Genomic DNA, 23,611 nt, shown 5'->3' with positions numbered 1-23,611 from the left:
CATTTTTTTTTATTCGACAAATAAGACACAAGCTTAGAGAATGTAACATTTTATATATTGAATATACACAATTTGAAAACATCTCATGCATATACATACTAGAAAAAATAATTTTATAGAAAAACATACGACACCCGACGGGACTTGAACCTGTATCGACCATATGTATGCTAATATATCAGTCAATTAGGTAGGTATACACTTTTTTATAGCTATATCTTATAATTGCCTGTATAATCTCTTACTAATCCTATCGGCATCTAAGTGTTGTTAATATGTAGTTTAGATATTGTTTTAAAGTCAAACTATCTCAACTTAAGACTACTAATTCTTCTTCTTCTACGTTATGTCCATTTATACGACGTGGATAGCTCATCGCAAGCATCATACCTTAAATAAATTATTCTCACCTTACTATTAAGACACAGTAAGTCCGATATTGTGGAAAAAATAAGTTTGTTCGACAAAATTTAAACAAACACATTTTAATCAAATATAATATCAAAAAAATATCAAAACCTCGGTTCTCTAGACTAGTATGCTGTCCATCTATCGACAAATTTTTAAAACTCGTAAGTCTCGTGGTTTCAAACATGGAATTAAAACCTCGTATTTCACAACCAGTGTTAGCAGATTCATCGATTAGAGAGGTCTTTAATTTTTTGTTTTTATTAGGTTTTTTCCTTCCCCTCAACGTTTTTCTCAAACGGACTTACGAGGTTTTAATAGTAAGGTAACGTTATGCTATTAATGGCTTCATGAACGCTGTAACTCTTTTTCTAGACGCCATTTTGTTTTATGTTTCCAAAAACTATTTTTATGATCTGCCTCTCAAATAATATATCAACATTATTATATTATTGAAAAAATGCATTGATAATTAATTATATTGATTGGTAACATTGGAGTCTATCACAGTGTACAAGATAGTCATTGCTATAGAAAATTGCGATCTAACTGTGTAGGACAAATCTTTTATAACGATTCCAAACTGCAAAGGATGTACGACTGTGGAAGGATAATGGCACCGAGGATCGCTTGTCGTACCGACTTTTCGGGAATTTCAGTCCTTTATTTAATGCATATAAATGTATTCAATGTGTTCTTTTTAGTATGGAGCTGTGTTAGGGACGTTTACCCTACTTATGCAAATCGTTACAGAGTAATACGCTTTAATCTTACTTGTTACGGCGTTCTATATTTTGAATAATGATTAAATACATTCATAACACAAGGTCCTATAATATTAATAATTTTAAAGGTTTAGTTAATTTATTTATATCATTTCATAATATACAAAAATCAAACAATTACAATTCGCTCCACTAATTTTGAAATACAGTGTTAATTCCACAACTTGTTGTAAAGGCCGGTTTGGATTAGTCGAGTAGTTTAGTCCATAGTGTCTTAAGCAGTGGTCCGCCGACCATTGGTGGTCCGCGAAGATTTTCGGGTGGGCCGCAAAATTTTTCTGCTGTTCAAAAATAGTTAGTATCCATTTTTAAAAGCTTATATTAAATATCTTTCAGAACTCATGCACCTTCAAGGGTTCATAATGAATTAAAAAGTCATTTCCGGAATGAATGACACTATTGTATATAGACATAAATCGTTTCATAGAAAGACGGGGGCTATGGTTTACTTAGAAACCCAAAATTTGAAATGGGGTTGTTTCAAAAATCGTGTAAATATAAATATTAATTATTTTATTCCAATATTGATGGTCCGCAAAACATTTTTTGATTTTTTTGTGGTCCGCGGATGTAAAAGGTTAAGAAACATTGGTTTAGTCGAGTGGCGAATGATTTAATAATTGAAAAGTATCCAAACACAATACATTAATAAGTGACGTGTCAAAATGAACAGGACACAACGTAACAAAGCAAAAATAAACAACTGAATAACTCCATTTGTAATGGCTATATCAAAAGAATTGGAAGAAGAAATTTACCATAAAAAAGAATGTGGGTAAGAAAATGGATCAATATGAGAGGTACACTGGGAGCTATAAATGTTTTCTCAAGGAATTATAATTAGAAGATTCCAAAGAATACTACACAGCATTAAGAATGACAAAGAGTTATTTTAATTTTCGACTTTTCTCCTTCTCACTAAATCCAGAAATATTCATTGTATTTTCCAAGTCATTATAATCAGATTGTCTAGGTAGCTTGTTTATTTGTATATAGTGGAGATTTAAAATTTAAAAGGTACTCATGGTTTAAATATTCCGAATCGAATTTTGCGGTAGTATCTTTGCTCCAACGAAACGTCATTTCTACGACAACTAATGAACTTGTAAATTTGACTAACGATAACATGTCCAGAAATTGGTTTCTTCATACACGTTTAGTTACTAAATTACTCACCACTCGACTAATCTGAACCGGCGTTTGGTACGATTTATTGAGAATTTTGAGTTAATTGAGATTTAAGATTGAATTGAATTTATATGTAAGTAGGTACTAGTGGCATGCAGTCTATAGATGCTGTTAGTAGATGTCGACCATTCCCAGAAATAATCTATAAAGTAAAAAAAACTTCTTTTAAAGGATATATATTATTATTAAAACTCATTTTTTTAAATATCGCAAAGCTATCACTTCGCAATATTACATAATATCATATTATTAGATATGTACCTAATAGTAGATATACCTACATGGTTTTTTCAACAGCATCCCTAAAAGACACCGTACGCGACTACTAGGTATCGACTAATATACTCAGAAACTTACCTAAAAATATAATATCATTAAAAAAAGTTAGACTGAGTGAGATTCGAACTCTCATATTTTACTATTTAGATGTGTGTTATATATTGAACTATATACCTGTATATAAATCATGCGAAAATTCCGTTAATGAAAGGGCCAATACCCTTTGTAATTAGATAATCAAGGTGATTGTATTACTAAAGTGATTAACGGTGGCGTCAGGTGTTAATTAAATTTATTAATGACGTCCTTGCATCCATATTTAGAAGTCAATAAAGAAAAATATTACCTAAATATATGGAATGGTGGTATATAAGTACGGCAGAGCTTTATAAATTAAAAAATATATACGAGCGCCATCATTTCATAGATCTAGAGCTCAAATTGTACACGATTTTTTGGTATTATAAAATCCTAATAAGTAATTCAAACCAAAAATCGAAGTCAAAAAAATAATATATAATGAGAAGAATTAGTCAACCTTTAATGCAGGTATTAAACTATTCGTCACCAACATACAATAATCTGACGTGTTTTATTACTGTTTTGTGACCAGAGTAAAGTTTTCACTAGATATTAATATTTATTTTTATTTTTAGAAGTGAACACCGGAGCCGGTGTGCCAGGATCTGATGCTCCACCGGAAGGCGGTGAAGACGCAGCCACCCCTTTCCAGTCCACTCGCAGAGCGACTGCTCCCTTCACTCAGAGGCACGTTGAGGAATCCTGGCTTCATCTACTGCTGGCTGGCGACTTTACAAGACTCAAAGACTTGACTATTTGCAATTTTGACTTTCTGCATGCTGCTGTAAGTCCCTGCATAATCTTAAAACCAACTTTTGATGATTTTTGACATTGTTTGAGTCGCTTCTCGCATCTTTATAAGTGATTCGCAATATTCGAAAGAATAATTTAATATGTTTTGATGTTTTCCGATGGAAGTCATACAAACCTCAAAGTATAAATATATTTTAAAGTATGCACCTACTTACTATAGTATTTTATTATTTCATACGAATATTTATTGGAAATCTTTTAAAGTTAAAAGTAATACGATAAATGAACTTTTTTGTAAATTTTTAAAGGCGTACGTAAAAAACTTTTGCAGTTCTTTTTAACAAGCCTAAAGAAGTATTGCGAAAAGTTTAGGGAGGATTATAACAAAATTCTCAACGTTTTTTTATTGAAGAGTGAACAATCTGAGTGGGTAAGTATAGAATTATATATTGTAAGATTGTAGATGTGTTCAGAAAAAGAAAACTTTCAAGTATACATACCTAATATTCAGTATTAAAATTCGATTTATTAACATATTATTGGTAGGTACTTCTTCTATATTATGTTGTTTTTGTATAAGTAACGAAAACGTGTAAGAATAGTTCACAAATTTAACACATAATTATGGCATATAATATCGACGGTGTTTAGGAAAAAAGACGTAACCCTCACTGAAGAAATTTTACAGGAGAGGCAAAAAACGTTTTTTGAGAGTTTTTAGTTTATTATGAAAAAAAATAAAAATAGGCACAGACATTGGGTGCATGATGATTGATGATTTTATGTAATATATTTTTGATCCAATAATAATTAAAGAAGTTATTACAGAAAAATCATTAAAATTGAGGATAAATGCTTTTTTCCATAAATTAAAAGTTAATTAATCTCAATTAAAACCTGAATTTAGATAATAATTCGGCATTTGCGGCTTACTTCCTTTTTATAGAGCGTGTTGTATACATTGTTAATATCTAATAAAAGTACTTTTCGAAAAATCGAAGGTTACGCCCTTTTTCCTAAACACGTATTTAGTACTTATATGCGTATTTAGTACTTCCTTAATTAAAGTCTAGCTAGGTATTACAATATTTAGGTAAATAGATATAAATACACACATAAATAAATACAATGAAAATAAAATGATGAATACATGAAAAATACGACATCGTTGAGTGTGAGAAGGAAAGCAGATCTTGTGATAATACATCTTATCATTTTATCATGATTATCTGAGCATGGGCGTTCATTATCTAAATCTTTATGATTAGCACAAAACAGAACATGACAAAACAGAACAGCCAGGGGAAAAATGAAACATTAATTTTTGTGGAATCAATTTAGGTTAGGTTAGGTTAGGTTAGGTTAGATTAGATTAGGTTAGGTTAGGCTAGGTCAGGTTAGCTTAGGTTAGGTTAGGTAAGTTTATGTTAGATTAGGTTAGGTTAGGTTAGGTCATTGTTTCGTTGTACCTAGTTTCCCAATCATTTTGAACATATTATATATTGATTAAGATGTGATATCCTAAGCTTGCCGGCAAAGTCCAGTTTATTTGAGGCTTTCTAGCAATTAGGAATGCAGAAATTAGGTATATAATTTGATTTATTATGGCGTATTGAAAATCTGTGCTATTAAAAGTATTAGGACAATTTCAATATTAAATTAATATTTTTTTTGAAAGGTCATAGATATATGTATCGTTGTTCTGTTTTGTCACTGTTCTGTTTTATCATGGAACCAGGTATTCAATAATCATAATAATTTTTAATGTTACATACATGTTACATATAATTCATGTAGGTATCATATTATCACCTGTAATATCGTGCAGTTGAGTGGGTATCGTAAAGTATCGTAATCATGGTTATTAATTCCATGGCTAGCTCGTGTTATTTTTTTTGATGTATACGACCCAGAGAACTAGTGAGTTGAGTTAATGGTTTTTAATAATTCTTTGAATAACGTCTATTCAAATAAATTTCCCTCTGAGGGAGTCCATATTCTTCACTTTTGAGTAATTTTTTAAAGATTTTTAAAATCTTTTAAATATTGTTATACTTTCTGATGAAGTGACCACCTCACTTCTTTCATAGGAAACCGCTACTGGCTATCACCAATAACTCTCCAACATTCCGAAAGTTGAAGCAATACTCTTTTAGGTCTCGTAGTCGAGAAGACGCTTCGGTTGCATGAGATCTTTTTTGCATTAGTATAATACAATATCTTTTCTTCTTTGACCATGTCTAATCTAACAATATTATATGGGCCTCCATGGAGTGGAGGTTTTTATTAACAGATTTAGTTTTTACTATAAATGGATGTCAGCCACTTGGTAAACCTATTAGGTCCATACGCATACACCAATTGAAAAATAATACGTGAACTTGCCAGATCCAGGATTCGAACCTAGGACCCACGACGCTATAGGCCGAAGCTTAAACCGCGCGGCCATCGTGGGTGTCAATATACATTGCAATGTAATAATAGATAATATTTGGTAAATTAGTATTAGTCATTTGCATAAAATATATATTAATCATGAACTAAAAGCATTCTAAATAATGTCTTATAATATTATATAAAAAATATTAGTTCAAACGGAAAAGCGTGACATTTTATTACAGCCAATACGGGATGGCTTTAATTAATTTTTTATAGTTCCAAAGGAAACACGGCGTTCTTCAACCGATGGTCCGCAAGAATTTATTACCGGTCCGCGAAAGCTTTCACCATGCTATCCACCGACCATATCGCTACACGATTCGGGGAGATTGCACTTGATGAAATGCTGGGAGAATTTTCGAATGCTGCTGATATCAACCAGAAAGTCATATTCAACATCATTAGCCAACATTTAAAAGCGTTAGCTGAAAACGTTAAATATTTCTCTGAAAATTAAGATCAATGTAAAAGTGGACCTCTAACTTCTTGATTAATAATCCCTTTATGGAAGATATTAAATCATGCGCACTTGATCTTCGTGAGAAAAAAAGCTTATCGAGCTATCTTCTGGTGTCCAGACATAAAATGCAATCATTGTCTCAATTTTGGATATCCCTTGGAAAAAAAATCCATTTCTGAATTATAAAGATTAGTAATTTTTTCAACTTCCTATTTATGTGAAAAGACTTTTTCATCTATGTCAATAATAAAAACCAAACAGAGAAATCGAATGGATGTTAATGCAGCGCTTCGTCTCTCAGAAACAATGCTGCAATCACGTATATCAAATTTGCTTACAAAGAAGCAGCAGTAGATGTAGCACTAAGTAATTTTAAAATATAAGATTTAATAAATAACATTCTAACTATAATCGTTATTATTTCTGGCTAATACCGGTCCGCGAAATATTTCTCCTATGTTCACCGGGGCGCGGGTGTTAAAAGGTTGATGTGTTAGATTCTAACACATGCACTTCACTGGTATAGATGTATTTCAGGATTATTTGTATATTAAAGATAATATATTATCATGTTACTAAGTAGAAGCACGTGCATATTTGTGTTTCCTAAAAATACTTCCCTAGTAGTGAATGTAGTAAAAAGCTTTCTATGTTTTCAAAAGAATGTAAAACTCAACTGCGAGGGTTTCAAGCGTCGCTTTGGCATATCAATAAACAGGCGCAGTCGGTGAGCTTTTCGCAAATAAAAAAGATATACTCCTCAATCCGAGCAGAACATTTTAATCTGGGGAAAGGTTCACAAGGCGTTTCTTTTTTTTTCTTTCGAAAGAGAAATGTCAATTTCTTTTTTCAGTTTGCTTCTTTCCAACACTTCAGAATCACAATTGTTTCCTACTCAAAGGCTGTGCTTTCGCCATGTTTTTATTGCGATGGTGGAACTGTATCCTGTACGTGAAGTCATTATGGATATTTCTATTTACACGAGAGATCTTTTAAACAATATTGAAGATTATTTTAAGTAGAGAGGATTTTTTAAATGTTCAGTGATATATTTTTATTATGAATTTATCTAAATTGAATCTTAACATTCAATTTTAAGTATAGTAGAGAAACGAAAAATGTTTTTAGACTTTAGACAATAAAATCACTCGTGCAATTATTAAAGATTTTTTTCCAATACTTAACTCATGTTTTCTTATAATTTTTTTGTTTTGTTTTGTTATCACTTGGTAATAATCAATAATAAATACGTCAACTCAAATTTATAAATATTTTTTTTACTAAGTAGGTAGTATGTATAAAAAATATATGTTGATAATATAATAAATGGGTAAAACATAATATGTACCTAAGTATAATGAAACGAAACCACGTAAATATAATGATAAAACCAGTTATATATCAAGTAATAGCGGAACCAGCTAAACATCATTCCATGCAACATCCTCAGGGCCACTTAGACTAATGTATGGGTGAAATCCCTCCGGGAAAAGTATAAAAAAATCTGGCCCATCCTAACGGCATTCATGGAATACCCACACCGGATTTGTTTCAGACATAAGATATATTTTTGTGGAAACTGAAAGCCAAGAAACTCATCCAGTCGATCTGTAATTATGAAAGACTTCCAGTCACCTTGCCAGGAATCTTTTTCTCTGTAGGCTATGTTTCACTTTGAAGCCGCCTCTCTTCTGCAATTCAGAAAAGATTTATTGATATTTGAAATTATAAAATAATAATAAAAATATTATGCAAACAAAGATTATATATTTACTTAATGACTCACAGCTATGTAAAGTGAAAGATATTTAATTAAAAACTAAAAGATAAAGTTTTTGAGACATTCAGTCAAATCGTGTTAGAATTTAATCAAACCTTTTGTTTATTTTATATCAGGTTCAAACCGTGACGATCTCCTACCTGCGCTGCATATTGGAGCACGTCCGATGCTACATCCTCGACAGAGACATCGAACTTGTCTACAGCGCTGTCAGGAAATCCAGTGACATCCTGACAAGAGACCACATGCAGCTAGGAGCTCAGGTACCATATATATTTCTTTTATTATGTCAATCTATTTTATGAAAGTCTATTTTTATTCGCCATTATCTTCATCATTATTTCTAGATATTGTAAAAGTTTTAATGATACTTTTTGCCAGCCTTTATTATTGCAATTTCTGTACGATAGTAAAAGGTAAGCAAAATGATATAATAATATTTTTTGTAATAATTGTATTTTAGATACTTCTATGATATAATACTATTTTATTTATAAGAATTTTTGACTTATGGCGTATTGCAGTGGCGAAGGGTGGAGGTAGGCTGTTTTTTTGGTTATTTATGAGATGATTTTAAACGCTTAATGTTTTAATTTTTAACGTCGTTTTAGTTGGTTACTTATTTATAAAATGGTAAAATAGTTTTCGTTGATAGATTTTGGCGCACATTTATTGCAATAAACAGTAAATTTCTAAACCCTACCAACCCGTTAAAAATATTTGTTAAGGTCTTACTAATTTAAAAATTTTAAATAATTCGATCTCGTTTTACAAATTTGTGTACACACCTTTATATAATATTTTTAAAGACAGAATATTTTATTATGACCGGTTGACATCGGTGCATATAAATAGGTATATATTAATTTTGAAAGTTGGCTAAATATTGTATTATTATTTTATAATAATTAAAATGACAAAAGAGGAATATTTCAATATTAAATTTAATTTAATCCATTCAATCCTCATCATAATATTATGTCATATTGAAGAAGTTTGTTGATATCTGAGATGTAAATAATGCTTTACGAATACACACAATCAACCGAAATAATATTTCCTAAATTAAACATTTTCAAAAAGCGCTAACAGATTATACGAAGAAGCAATATTAATAATAAAATACTTAATTAACGGAAAACAAACATTCGTTATAAAAGCTAATTCTACTCACCTCAAAATATTTGCACTTTTGGCTAAATAACATTTCAACATTCGAAATGAAACGTGCTTATAACGTTGTACAAGACATATTTAATTCTACAATTTTATTACTTATAATGCAACCACATATTGTTATGTTATATAATATCAAAACATACAAATTATAATAGTTTTTTTTTGTAATATTTCCGAATATTAAATTTATCCCATTATTGAGTCTTTTCTAAAGCGCCTGTATGCTCTACCATTGTTTTATTCAAAGACTTTTCCTTTTGACTTTCTGTTCTGGTGAGTGTTTATACGTAGTATCTCTAAAAATAGATATTGTTAGCAAGTCGTCAAACAACCTTTCTTATTTTACTGAGAATACGAGAAAAAATCAACAACCATCTTAATAACATTTTCTCTGGAGTTATTTTTGATGTATTGTAAAGGCCATGGCATTTTGACGATTATTGGTTGTGAACCATTATCTCCATTTATTTTAAGATATACAATATTACAATAATGTATAACTACATTAAAAATATGTATTCTCTAGGCCGGAGTTTGAAAAAAATGTTTTCAGGGGTAGAAAAAAAACATTGGAAAAGGGTAACTGTAAAATAATGTTACATTCAAATATTAATACAAATTTTTACTACTACTGTAATACAGTATTTGGGAAATTTTGGCACGCGTACATAAAAAGGTTCGCCAACCCTGGTATAATATGCGGATATACAAATATGGTAAGCTAAATCATGTCTTATAAGTGGGCAGCGCAGTGCGCTGTTGTCAATCACTAAGCCCTACCGTTCAACTTCCACGGACGCGCTCCCTATCCTACCAGGATCCTCCATCTTGACCTGCACATACAAAGTACGCAGTGCATTCACGATTTTCTTCAAAGATGAAAGACCGTTGTTGGTAACTTTCACCTTGCCCTTCCTCCAAACTTTAATGGTGAAAAGTATCATCAAGGAAACAGACAATACGTCTAATTACGCTGGATGTGGCACCGATGACCTGACAGGGAAAGTCAACTACCTCCATCAAGGGCATTAACACATATTTTTTCTTTCCTAATGTGCAATGGTTATTGGAGATAACCGCTTTGACTCCAGTTAAATTTTTGACTGGACACAGTTGATTCGCTGCCTAGCTCTATGAACATATTGTCCATGTGGCGGAGGACTACACGATACAAATCAAATCCTATGGAAATGTCTGAGAATGTTTACCGAAAGGGAAGAGCATGGCCCCCACATCCTGAAACGGGCCCCCAGGCCACGATATTTGACGGACTAAGGTTAAGGGCAGTGTAATGTTCTATAGTAGTGTTTCCCAAATGATACTCCGCGGAACTCAGTGTATTTTTACAGTGAAAATGAAAATTAAGGGTATTCCGTGTATTTTTTTAGCAATATTTGGTATTTTAAATAAATTAGCTGGAATTGTCGGCACTCTGTATCATATTATGAAGCGTTGATCGCGACCCTCTTTTGTGATAGCCAAATTACATGTGATCCTTCGCCATGTTGGATAAATAGTCGTTTTTATTAATCAGGAAACACGCTAAGAGTAATCATAATATTTTTTACTGCGACTTTTTTTACTATTAGAGCTTATAAATTTACGGTGTGTCTATCTTACTTAACTGGTTGACCTGCCACTCCGGGCCCATCCTAAGCCCGGGCTCCCAGGTTAGAGCCCTGTCAGCCCCCCCCTTTATGGGGGCCATGGGGAAGAGACACACTCAAGTCGGTCCAACCACCTGTTGGGCCCGACTAGGTCAACGACAAAGACCAACTTTATTGATTATAAAAAAATACGGCGTCTTACTGCGGACACGATTTCTTCACAGTAGTCTTATTCGTCAGTATTGTTTTAGCTTTTTTATAAATCTAAATAGTATCATATATAAATTTGAATCAATTATTTTTTGTTCCTTTAATGTGATTCTCTCTTTCATTACACTTTTTGTTAGAAAGTTAGTCCTAAAGTCACAGCACACTTTTCATACAAAACTGATAATGCTTCACTCCAAACGCAGGGCCTTGTGATACGCTCGATTATGGTTGTATGTATGAGGGGAGTTAGTTTGGTTGGTCCATGTTTATGTTTCATAATAACAAAAACTTTAACAACAAATAACTTAATGTCAAAGCCTAAGTGTCTAAATGCCTAAGTGCAGGTATCGCACAATTCCCGCAGATAAATATTAATAGCACGTAATATCTGGTAATATAATAGTATGTAAATAACTTTTCTAAATAATAAATAATATTAAAAAATATTCAAAATACAGATTCAAGTGTATGCATAGTACCTACGATAGTTTAATTTTAGTACAATATTTATGGTTCAATTAAATCACTTTAATTCCTAATATATTCCAATTACGCAAGGGTGAGTTAGATTACGTTGTTTTATAAGTATTTTTTTAAAATATGGTCTATTTAAATCACTTTATGTACTTTCATATACTTTTTTACTCATATTACCTTGTCATTTATTTAAATATTGTTAACACTTATTTTTCATTGTTGTTTAAGTAATATTGTAAACGCTTTCAATTTGTAATTTTCCATGTCCATTACATGTAATTGAAACGTTGATTTCAATTAATAGTGGTTGAAGTAGCTCGGTATAATATAAAATAATACAGCTTAAGTATCTAAAAAACCTAAAAAATAACGTAATTAGTTTTTATCCCCATACATCAATGTGTACCTGATGGAGATTATCATACTTTAATTATAAGTATCCTATAAAAAAATGTGACTGATACTAATTTTGGTTTTGCGATAATCTTTCGGTCGTTGTGCGGCTGATTTCCATTTAATTATGTCAACGTTCTCAACTCGTCGTTCGTTTTTCGTAACGGCTTTTGCATTACCATACTACCTTTCTCAATTAGCATTAGCGGTTCACATACATTTTACGTCCGACCAAAATGTACACCTCTGCCATATGTGCGGGTTTCAGGCATCCGCCGGCAATTTCAACCCTATTATGGCATGTATACTGAATTTACCACAGTTTCCTAAGGGTCGCCACACATTGCCATACCATGTCGTATATATTTTAATTTATGTATAAACCATAAACGACTTTAATGGTACTCTGTTCTACAGTAACTAAATAGATAGTAAAGTACCAGAGTATTTTTTGTTGGAAAGCTCCCCGCTTGTGCTTTTGCGAGAATTGTTGAAAGCAGTGTTGCAAAGCTCGTTAATTTGGTTTAATAGGGCGAAATCTTGACGCATGCTGCCAGGGAATAAATAATAATTTTCTCTGCCTAGAAGTTAAATGGGCAATCGCGTCAATCACAAGGCTTTCATTTTTATCGCTCTATTGTAATGTCCGACGTATTATTATGTTAGCGTATTATTATTCTATTTGGGATATTACATAATGCCAGAGAAAGCGGAATGACATGGTACTAATTTCGTATTTTTTACAATGTGTTAAGTAGGCATAATGAACGACTTGATGCATTATGTATTAATATATCTACGACGTATACGATTATGTACAAGAAAAGTTAGATGACTAGGCAATCTTGCGATTTCAATGAAAGAAAATAATATAACGTATTTACAGATATTAATTACACTTATTTATTATCTCTTATTCACTCGCCATAAAGATGTGGTTATCATTCCATCCTTCTTGATCTTCCGCTTCTATTAGGGCAGAATGGATGGTGCCCCCCAGTCAGCTCTTTCACTTGGTCGCTCCAGCGCGCAGAAGCTCTTCCTCTGCTTCGCCTTCACTGGGGGCCACCGAAAACCACCAGTCTCTCCAGGTTGTCCGGTCCGCGCCTGATAATATGTCCAAAAAAACTGCAGAAATCGTCTCAGACATATTGTCGAGAGCCGTTCCTTTATTTGCAGTCTCTGGATGATTGACTGGTTCAGGATACTAGAAACCAAATTCAGACTTTCAAAATTCAGAATTTTACAATCTATTCTATTGTTCAAATTAATAATATAAATATACATACTTTGGAGCAGACTCAGAAACATTCCCATTCGATTTGATATTTTTGCAATAGGTATATTTCTGATCAAGGAAGGAATTAATATTCTAAAATCTTCCGTATTATTTGGTATTGAATACATATTTTTAAATATTGGCTGCGCTTTTTTGTGGACTTTATGAAGGGGTGTTGAGGATTTGGATGTTGGTGAGGGACAGCGGAAGTAGGGGTGTGTCCTGGCACTAACCTTTGATGTTTAACTGGTCCGGACCGCTGGCTCTTGATGCGCTCTTCTGACTTTCGGGTCCTATTGCTGATTGTTATGTATAGCACTCTCGCTTTCACATGAATCAACCGGAACTTTCTTTATATATTATTTTATCGTGACACTTAGTTCGTAATGAATTTATGATTTGATGAATTACGGTAATTGACGCAGTGGTCGAACCGTAACTCATGACTGAATGATTGCTGTGGTGACGCGTGGCGGTCTTTATTCAACACGGTTGAACCATCACTTATGAGTCACCCTGTATGCGTTTACGATTAATTCACAAAAACCGGTATCACGGCTTGCCAGATTTTTAATTGATGGAGTTCTAAATGAGATTCGCGAATTGAATTACTGAGTTCACGACGGTCAAACTGTATCAAGTCTTGACTCGCTCGTTGTCTTGATGTCACTAACTCTTTATCAATCACGGTCGACTGATGACTCTGAAATTGAGTTGAGCGCCTGAACGGCGACAATAATGTGGATTAGAGGTTGAAGGGAAATAGTGGAATGAGGGCGACCATAATTGGCCTAACCAAATATTAATATATATTTGGATCCAGAGAATTAGTGTTGTTAGTGTAATATCTTCGGTGTCTTCTGCTAGCTTTCTATTCGGTAAAAATGTTTGAACAAGTTTAACACTGAAATATTACAAGTAATGCACGACGTTGCCAGAAAGTTACTTTGTGAATGTGCATATCTTCATCTGGAGTGAATGAATATAGTAAACAGAATATGTCAATAAAACCTATTTTATAATGTGTATACTCGTCACTATCTTTATCTTCACAAACTAGGAGTATAATATGAAGTGTCTAGTTTCAAAAGCCCCTAAAACGATTTTAGGTAGTTCTGAGAAAAATGAGAAAAACGATTTTAGGTAGTTTTGAGAAAAATGAGAAAAACTCATATCTATTACATCTGTGAACTTAATGTATTTATTTTTTAATTTGTTACATTCTAAAGAGTATTTTAGCTTTCCATTTCAGGGGTATTTGAAAAGCACACCCAACCATTTTAGCGGGTTTTGAAATTTACCCTAATTTTTGATCATACTTATTGACGGTTTTTGGCATTTTTAAAGTTCAATCTTTGGTCATCATATAGGTAACAAAAATGTCCGTCTACATACATATATAACTCAAAAATTTTCAAAAACCGTTTTAGGGGCCTTTGAAACTAGGCGCTTCATATTTCAAACTCGACAGTCCTCGGCTGCCATGTGCCATTTCTGGATATCATCATTAGCCAATACTAACTCACATCCGCTCTTATTGCAGTCACAAAAAAATGCTAGCATAGTTCAAAATATACACCCACTGTACGTTTCCTAACCACCCAAAGTCGTACAATCTAGATATAGCCAATGACGCTCTTACACTTGTAAATGTATACAATTCGTGATAATATCACAAATATTATTACCTAGATTTTTCGCAAAAGTTTATCCTAAGTACAACCAGCTCTCAACCGATACTCATAATGACTCTTTTTATTCTAATGACTATTTTTGTTTTGACCAGGTGATCAGCTGGTTGAGACCTGCAGTCTTGAAGCCTCACAGCGCCTTGGAAGGACTGGTCACCGCAGCTATGGCATGGTGCGATGGGTACACGAAGCCACTTCTGGTACCACTTAATGGCTGGTAAGTACCTACCCAATTAAACTCTGTCACACATCAATACGATGCGTTTTAATGTTGATGACGAGTGATAAGTAATGTGTGTAAGCGTCAGTGTATTTGTTAATATGAATATGTTAAAGAATGACAGCGCGTTTATCTTTAATATCCATATTTAGAACATATTATAAGAGCAATAATTAATACCATATATCGACACATTAGTAAAATACTATGAACTAACAAAGAGACTTATAATTATTGTTGTCATACACATTATCTCTGTTTATACTTCTATTTGTGAAATAGTCAATGAGATGGTTGAAGGCCGTTACAATGCGGGAAGATACATTATGTAGACAGGAGATAAGGAACCAGCTCCCTAGTTTATGCTGGCAGTTGATAAGATAATATAAGTAAGTTGGAAGTAGCGTTTTCAGTCCTTAAGGCTTTACATTGGTGGACGCGCAGATCCAACCAGATCCAAAGATTCACGCCAACCATCGTGACCAACGTCTTTACACTATAACAGGGATGGCGAACCCTTTTACGTACGCGTGCCAAAATTTCCCAAATAATATTTTTCAACTGTCCAACGTGCCAAGCAGTATTTTTATGGCAAATTTTTTTTTAAAGTTTTCAAAAAAAATAGTTAAGAATTCTATTAAAAAGGTTTAAAAACTACAATTGAGTTATTGGTATTCTATCTTTTACCGTATTTCTAACTGAAGATATATCTTTTATTCTTTGAATATTTGTTTCCTTGTTTTCAAGAGATTGTGGAAGCATTTAAACCACTCTTCTTTCATATTATATTCTCCACCACTGAGCGGTTTTCCATTTCCAGGTAAAATAACAAGCGGTTATTGTATTTGAATGACTGCTGATAAATATTAATTTCATAAGGTTTGTTGATTGTATATTTTTATGTTTAGCTCCCCAATCCTAAGGACCGAAACATGCAATCGTATATTTACATTAAACGTAATGATTATTCTTTAAAATGATTTGCCAAAAAAAATTATGCAATGCGATTTGTCATTAGGATGCATGAATTTCGTCGTTTCCGTAACGTTACCGTTACTTCTTAACATAATATGAAAAACCGAAAAAAATACGCATGGCTATGTCGTCATTATTTTTTAATATTATATGTAAGTAGGTACTTAAGTATATATTTATTTGTAATACGTGTTTTATAAAAAAAAAATCATTTTTTAAATATAGGTACTTATATAAAATAGTAATATTTCTTTTCTCTTCAAAATGAAACATTCGCGTGCCATGCAAAATCATCTCGCATGCCACTGGTGGCACGCGTACCATCGGTTCGCCATCCCTGCGTTATAAGCATTTTACACGCAATGATTCGATCGCGTTAGTCCTTGCTTTTGATTGGTTTAAAATAAACATAGTGTTGCTATTATTAAAAATATAGGTTGATCGAAAACTATTTCTTCGTTAGATTGGTGGCTGCACTGAACAGTTTTCCCTCGCAATTTTACGTCAAAACCTCTCAAACCTAACCTCGCAAGCGGGCGGTAGTTTATTTTCGTACGTTCTCGGCAATCTTCGTTTGAATCTTTATGAATCGTGGCCGACGGAAAAAGGATTGGTTCCAATTTGCTCACGATCGTTCACGATCACGAAAAACCATAGATAATAGATTTTGGCAATCGTGACAGACGATCGGGCCAGACGAAATCTGCCAATGTAATTTCAGCATTAGTCTTTCGATTCGACGTACTTCCGCTAAAATTCATTATTTCACCGACCCGCTTGGTCATTTTTAGGTCTTTTAATGTCTTTTGAGTACCATTGGATGATTTGATTATTTGATTTAATCAGTGATGGTCTGAGAATATTATTCAAAGATTTATTTGTTTTATGATATTATTAAGCGCGCTTAATTATAATATTTATGTTCGATAATTGTAAATAAAACTTATAAAAGCATTGGACATTGAATTGTGATTTCAGTTACGACTCTTTGTCCCGGATTCGTTTGATTTATGCGAAATATTTTTACTATACTGTCACAAATGCACAGTAAAAATTCATTTTTATCGCAATAACTAATGAAAATTTCTGATCCAATATGAAAAATGCTATCTATGAACGTACCTATAAACTGCATTGCAGAGTGAAGGAACTGGAATATTATCGAACAGAAAACTCATCAAAACCTGTATTATGCCAACGGAAGCTTTTAAGTGAAAAGAGATGCGCTGATTAAATTTTTCTTATATATTTTTTTACTATGATAACATTTAATACTGCATTTTTGTATAAAAGAATATCTTATGTTTAAAGGCAATATCTACCGCAAAAAAATGTATTTTTTTTGATTTCCGGAATTCTGATATTTCTCATTGGCTTTTCCGCATTTCGATACGGTTCTTGACGCTTCCTGAAGAGGTTTATTAACAGTTTTTTTTAGTTTTACAAAAAATGGATGTTGGCCACTTCCTCAACTTATAACGTCTATTTAATGGATCTTACGAAATACACATTGTATAAGTTTTACCAGAATAATGATATTATGTTAAGAATTATTTGAACATACATAATTTGAAAACACTTCTGTGAAATATATAACCACTAGAAAACATATTTTTTGAACACCTGTCAAGTTTTCAACCTGTGTTCCTCGGGAATTAAATTCATTTGAATAATAATTAAAAAAAAAATAGTTTATTAAAAATAGAGAGTCAGTATAAAGTAAATTGTGTTACAATCAAGTTACAACCGATAAAGTTTTTCATTAAAAAACTTAAATTGAGTAGTTGAATTTATAATATCTAAATTAATGGAATTAAATTATTTTTATCCGCTAATTCCATGGAATATATACTTAATGATTGTGTAATAATGAACAATATATTTATTGTTAGCGAGAAGAATATGTGATGTATATTTTAAAAAGTAATAATAATGCGTTATAAATGGTAAAACTGAATACAAGACATGTGTCAAGAATACGTCATACGTCGAATACTGACAACTGCTCTCGGTTTATGCATTGACGCTCATTTAATATTGGTGTAATACACACACTATTGCACGTGCATAATGCGCGTTTCATTTTCGTAGGATACTCAACCATTCAAAACCCTGCATCAAAATGTAGTATGTATATTGAATATAGCCTATCGGAATTCTATTTATTAATCTGTTCTGTGGTTTCAAATCTAGCATGGTAGATATAAACCCCCGCCGGAACCCCTATTCTATCTCTTACTAATGCAATATTTAAATTCCATTATCTCGGAAAGTGGAGCGAAGGCACTCATGTTATATTTTTATATCTAGAAATCGTAGGAATTTATTACTTAGTGAAGGTTTCAGATCGATAAAATCATAAGCAAAAAAAACAGTTTCACTCATTCACTGCTGACTAGATAATGATTTTTTTTTAATTACCACCTTTAAAATACACGTTAATTACATCGATCGGCCGCCTGGTCATTACGCGCCAGGTGCGTCTTCAGCGTCCAAAGTATTAATAACGTTAAACACCTGGAATACCGGAATGTACCCAAATGTTATTATAATATATTACCACCGCATTAGCACCTGTGTGCCGAATTTAGAGTTAATGTGTATACGAGAAATATGCGAAAATTGAGCGTGACAGAAAAAGTTGCAAATTTTAGCTTAACTTTTTATATTATAGAGTTGAAGTAGATATTACCATTACTTCAATACGTAGGAACTTCATAATTGTTATTACGAAGAATTACCTAACGCATGACGAAACTTTTACTATTTAGAAGAGACGTACGCTAAATACATACGTGTACCTACCAGTGGCGAAGGGTGGAGGTAAGCTGTTAAAATCTACCATACATGGTGCACACTAAACTTTGTCAATCATACGTATTTGTTTACATTTAACTAAGACTAAAATTCTTTACAGATAGTGTTGGTTAGTTTTTAAAATTCATTTAAACGCTGCGAAAACCAAGCCATAATAGATAATAGTCAAAAAATACTCGTCTATCTATAAAATATCTAAAATTATCCAATTAAATCATACATAACTTTGAATATTTTATAGATAGAATAATATTTTTTGTATCTATTATATTTTGGTTTAAATTAAAAAAAAAATAACCAACAATATGTGTAATATGTATTCTTAATCCAATTTGTCGTATCGTCCAAAATATACCAAAACTATTATGGTTTGGTTGAGGCAGGATTTAATTGAATTTTAAGAACTAACCAGCACCATCTGCGAATTGTATTATTATTTTAACGAAAAGAAATAAGTATGACTGACAAAGTTTAATGTGCAATTTTTATGGCGGATCTTAACAGCCTACCTCCACCCTTCGCTACTATTACCTACGTTTTAGGTTTAGACCACTAACACACAATGTTTACATTTTCGAGAATTTTTGCGCACTTGTTCCCTCAACGACTCAAGTATAAGGTATAATATTAAGCAGTTTCTATCAGATCGTTCGGTATTTGAAATGATACGTAATACCAACTTGTCAATTAGAATAAATTACTTTCGCACTGAAGTTGTCTAGCGTTTAACATAATAATAATTCAGTCGTCAATCAGTCATTCGTGGTATGAATTTAATAATTAATATTCGCCAAGTTGGAAAACTGGAACGGGAGATAGGTATGCAAAACAAACGCCCGCGAAATAATAATATGTTAATGAATAGGAATATGGAGATGAGTTCGTCACTCGAAATATATTGTTATGGTAATATGGCGACGATATTCCGCGAGAGAGAGAGAAATATATTATTTTACAATGCAGATTCTCCTTACTTCAGGTGATACGAGTACTTTACACTACAGTATAGCCTGCTTGTGCTGCCATCTCGTTTTGACAATGCTTTAGTTGGGATATGGAAAATAATTAGCAACGTCTAACTAATATTTACTTATGAATTGGATTTGTTTGAAAGTTTATGCATGGTAACACTGTTAAATTCTAAATTTAAAAATAATTAACATACTACACAAACCATTGAAACAATCCTTTCTTTATAGACGGAGTTTAAATATATGAAAATATGTACCTTCCTACAACAAAAAAACATCATAGCACTAGGTAACTTTATAAAATGAATGTTGAATGTTCAATAACACATCGAAAGGAATATTCCCACGTATTGATTTAAATTGAACCTATAGTTGTAATCAAAATGGCGGCAAGTTAAACAAATAAGTTTGACGCGACGATGTGAGTTGTTATCACCTTGGTTACTCTGGTGAACTTGCTAAGCAATCAGTTGACTCAAATGATGATCGAAAAATAGATTAAACAATTCAACCTACAATACAAACATATACCCCTCCAAATCAACCCGCCCTGCATCACGTTCGGTCTTAATCGAGATCACGAGACCCTTCGTTTGGATGTAAAGCATCAGCCGTTTTTACACCTGGGAACCAGATACCCAATATTGAAGTCACCACGCACTCAAGTGTGCTTTGACAGAGTTCACAGAGACTTTCTAATAAAAAAATGCCTTGATGGAGGGCACGGTGACCTAACAAAAATAAAAGATTATATTTAATAAATAAATATAGTACAAAAAAACAAAGCTAAAACAATACGGACATACAAAACTATGTGAAAAGATCTAGACGTCGTATTTTTTTTAAACGCAACAAAATTGGACTGGCGACCAGGTCAGACTGTCCGATGGACCCAACAGCTGGTTGGACCGACTAACAAATTGATTAGTTTTGTTGGCACGTGGTTCTCACTTATCAATTAAGTTTCAACTTTCATTCAACATATAGTTGAACGACAAAAATCGCCATGGTGAGAACGCGGCATAGTATTATACTGATTCCATTATTCGGTATGATTATGATCACGGTTTATTTTGGATAGAGATTAAGATACATTAATTTGAATTATTGTAAACCCATCGTAAATACTTCATCGTCATAGATAAGGGATTTTCTTTGCGGATTGTACCAGTATCAACAATGTAGTATTTTTGATTAATAGCAAATTTAGTATTACTAAAATAACTGATATCCTTTGACAGTTTTGGAATTAAGTAACAAAAACTTTCTGTCTTTAGATTCTATTAAAATATTATCAATTATGTACCAATACATATATGTGATGGCATTATTGCTATCTCATCACGATCTATGTACATACTTCACACTGTTACGCCCCAGTAATGTAGCATATGGCAATCACAAGGTCGCGCCGCTTCCCTCAGTCCTTACGGTAATCTCGCACCTCCAGTCATGCAAGATTTGCAGCACGTAGATCGCTTTGGTAGCACCGCAGCGGGGTGAGAGATTGCCAACTACGGCGATTGAACCCTTGAGGTTGTGCCATATGGGTACAGAGCGTCGCACTCTCCCATTGCCACATGGCCATAAAAAATAAGTTTCAATTTCAGAAGGTATACTTTTAACTTATAATTGGTTTAAGTATTTTAAGTAATTTTATACTAAGTATTTCATTTGCGACTCAAATTCCATTAAATACCTACCCATCAATACGCCTATGTCGAAGGGAGGGTAGCATTCTCATTTGATTATTTAAATTAAAATTATTTTTTCAACACATTAAATAAGTATTCTTCTATAAGTATATTTCACATATTTAAAATTTATATATTTAGCCATGTAACCTTTTTAGTCGCAGATGATTTTGGGTTTGACCAAAAATGCTATTAGGTAGGTATACGAAAAATCTTTTCGAACATAATAGTAGTTTTGTCGTGCACCTTTGAACGAATATTAACATTTGTATATTGATACTTACTATAAAATAATAGCTAAATATAATGCTTGAAAGATACAGCCTTAATACAACACAAAATTTAAAACAATCTCAATGATTTTCTCACAATAAATCACTTTCTTCATTGTTGAGAGTGTAATATCCAGCTTGTTGAATACTTTTGATTAGTTTTGTTGGGCTATATTAAGCACACTTGATCGAATAAAAGGACTATGTTGTACAACATCTTGAATATTCATACGAAAGGCCTTTTCATGAGGCTAATTCAATTAGTAAGTGAATACCTACTCTGTAAAGTTAAAGCTCTCGAAAGTTTGGCTCACTTCGACCCGCCCCACGCTACCTAGTACCTGCACCGTTTCATTTATCAAACTAGACTTGAACTTTGTCAAGTTTTTCAAATTATTTCGAGCTTACTGGTAATTTATTGTTGAACGTATTTTGAAGAGAGCAAACTTTTTAACTGGGCTTATTATGTAAAAGTATCTGATACTTTCAAGACTGAAGATCTCGAAAATTATGAGTTTTAATATTTTGGGAATATCCACGATAATTACATTGACCAAATTTTCTTTAAAAAAGAAGCCAAAGGAAAGGAAAATAAATGTTAAAGAATGAGCATACAAAATGAATAAAATAATACACTTATATTTTTTTAATAAAACGAGTAAGTACATATGCTTAAAAATGGAGGTTCAACATCAGCCGTTTAGTATAATGTTTCTTTTTCATGTAAAACATAATGGAAAATTCACATGTTCCATATTCCAATACTTTTGTTTTGACTCAAACCATGAACATAATAGGTTGAGCAGATGGTTAATAATACATACTTTTAAAATGTATTTTATTACCACGTTAGCTCGTAAGTATTCTTGTTTGTCCGGTGGTTGTTTATCCAGTACAAATCTTGCAATCGATTTTTAACTAACTTCCCGACTAGCTAGATATTTAAAACTTTTATAATATGTCAGAACACGATGCCAATGCATTCTTTTAATACTTTTAGCCATCTTTAAGTAGAATTGAATTCATTTTCAGTTAATTCTGTTTTGTATGAAAAGTTATTTCGGAAGAAATCCATAATCCAATTCACTATTATTGGTTGCTAAGGGGGTGGTCCTAGCAACTAAATTATTAATATATACGTGCGTTACTATGGAAATCAAAGTGACATTTCAGTATTCTATATTTGTTTGTTTGTTGCAAAATAGCAAAAAATGATTTGTTGACAATTGCCTTATTTGTCCTAAATTATTTTATTTGGCAACGTCTATATCTCTAACTGATTACTTGTAATTTTTATTCTAAATGTTATGTTGTTAACATCCTGAATTAATAATTTGTTAACAATAAAAATAAATAAATATTTAATTTGCCCAAAGTGTTTCTTTCTGTGCCTTATTTTTTGTCGTAATTGATTTCAATGATATTATATTTTATCGAACGTATCTAGTACCCACCTATTTTTTATGTATTGGCATATTAACGTCTGTTTATTCTGTCTCAAGATTTTTTCGTGAATTTTTTCAATTTATTTTTTGGGCTTAGGGTCCACACGGGGTCCTGGTCTGCCGCGTTTCCAATATAAAAAATGGTTGAACATTATCTTGGCACATCTTATTTAGGAATTGCAATACCGAATGAAATAATATCAATACC

At 32.5% G+C, this 23,611-nt stretch overlaps 1 protein-coding gene across 1 annotated transcript in view; it reads left to right on the top strand.

The window, feature by feature from the left end:
- The window catches only part of LOC147068583 (uncharacterized), a 435,171-nt gene that overhangs the window by 323,014 nt on the left and 88,546 nt on the right, over window positions 1–23,611 (top strand). Inside the window, exons 15-17 of the mRNA XM_085953004.1 lie at window positions 3,317–3,525; window positions 8,290–8,436; window positions 15,105–15,226. Of these exons, the coding sequence (XP_085809130.1) occupies window positions 3,317–3,525; window positions 8,290–8,436; window positions 15,105–15,226 (478 nt within the window). The remainder of the gene's footprint in view (window positions 1–3,316; window positions 3,526–8,289; window positions 8,437–15,104; window positions 15,227–23,611) is intronic.

Source organism: Rhyacophila brunnea, unplaced genomic scaffold, assembly GCF_057557595.1.
Source record: "Rhyacophila brunnea isolate RB1 unplaced genomic scaffold, BYU_Rbru_1.0 scaffold_3, whole genome shotgun sequence".
Lineage (NCBI taxonomy): Eukaryota > Metazoa > Arthropoda > Insecta > Trichoptera > Rhyacophilidae > Rhyacophila > Rhyacophila brunnea.
Note: the sequence above shows the minus strand (reverse complement) of the source record. Positions and strands in the feature narration are given on the sequence as shown.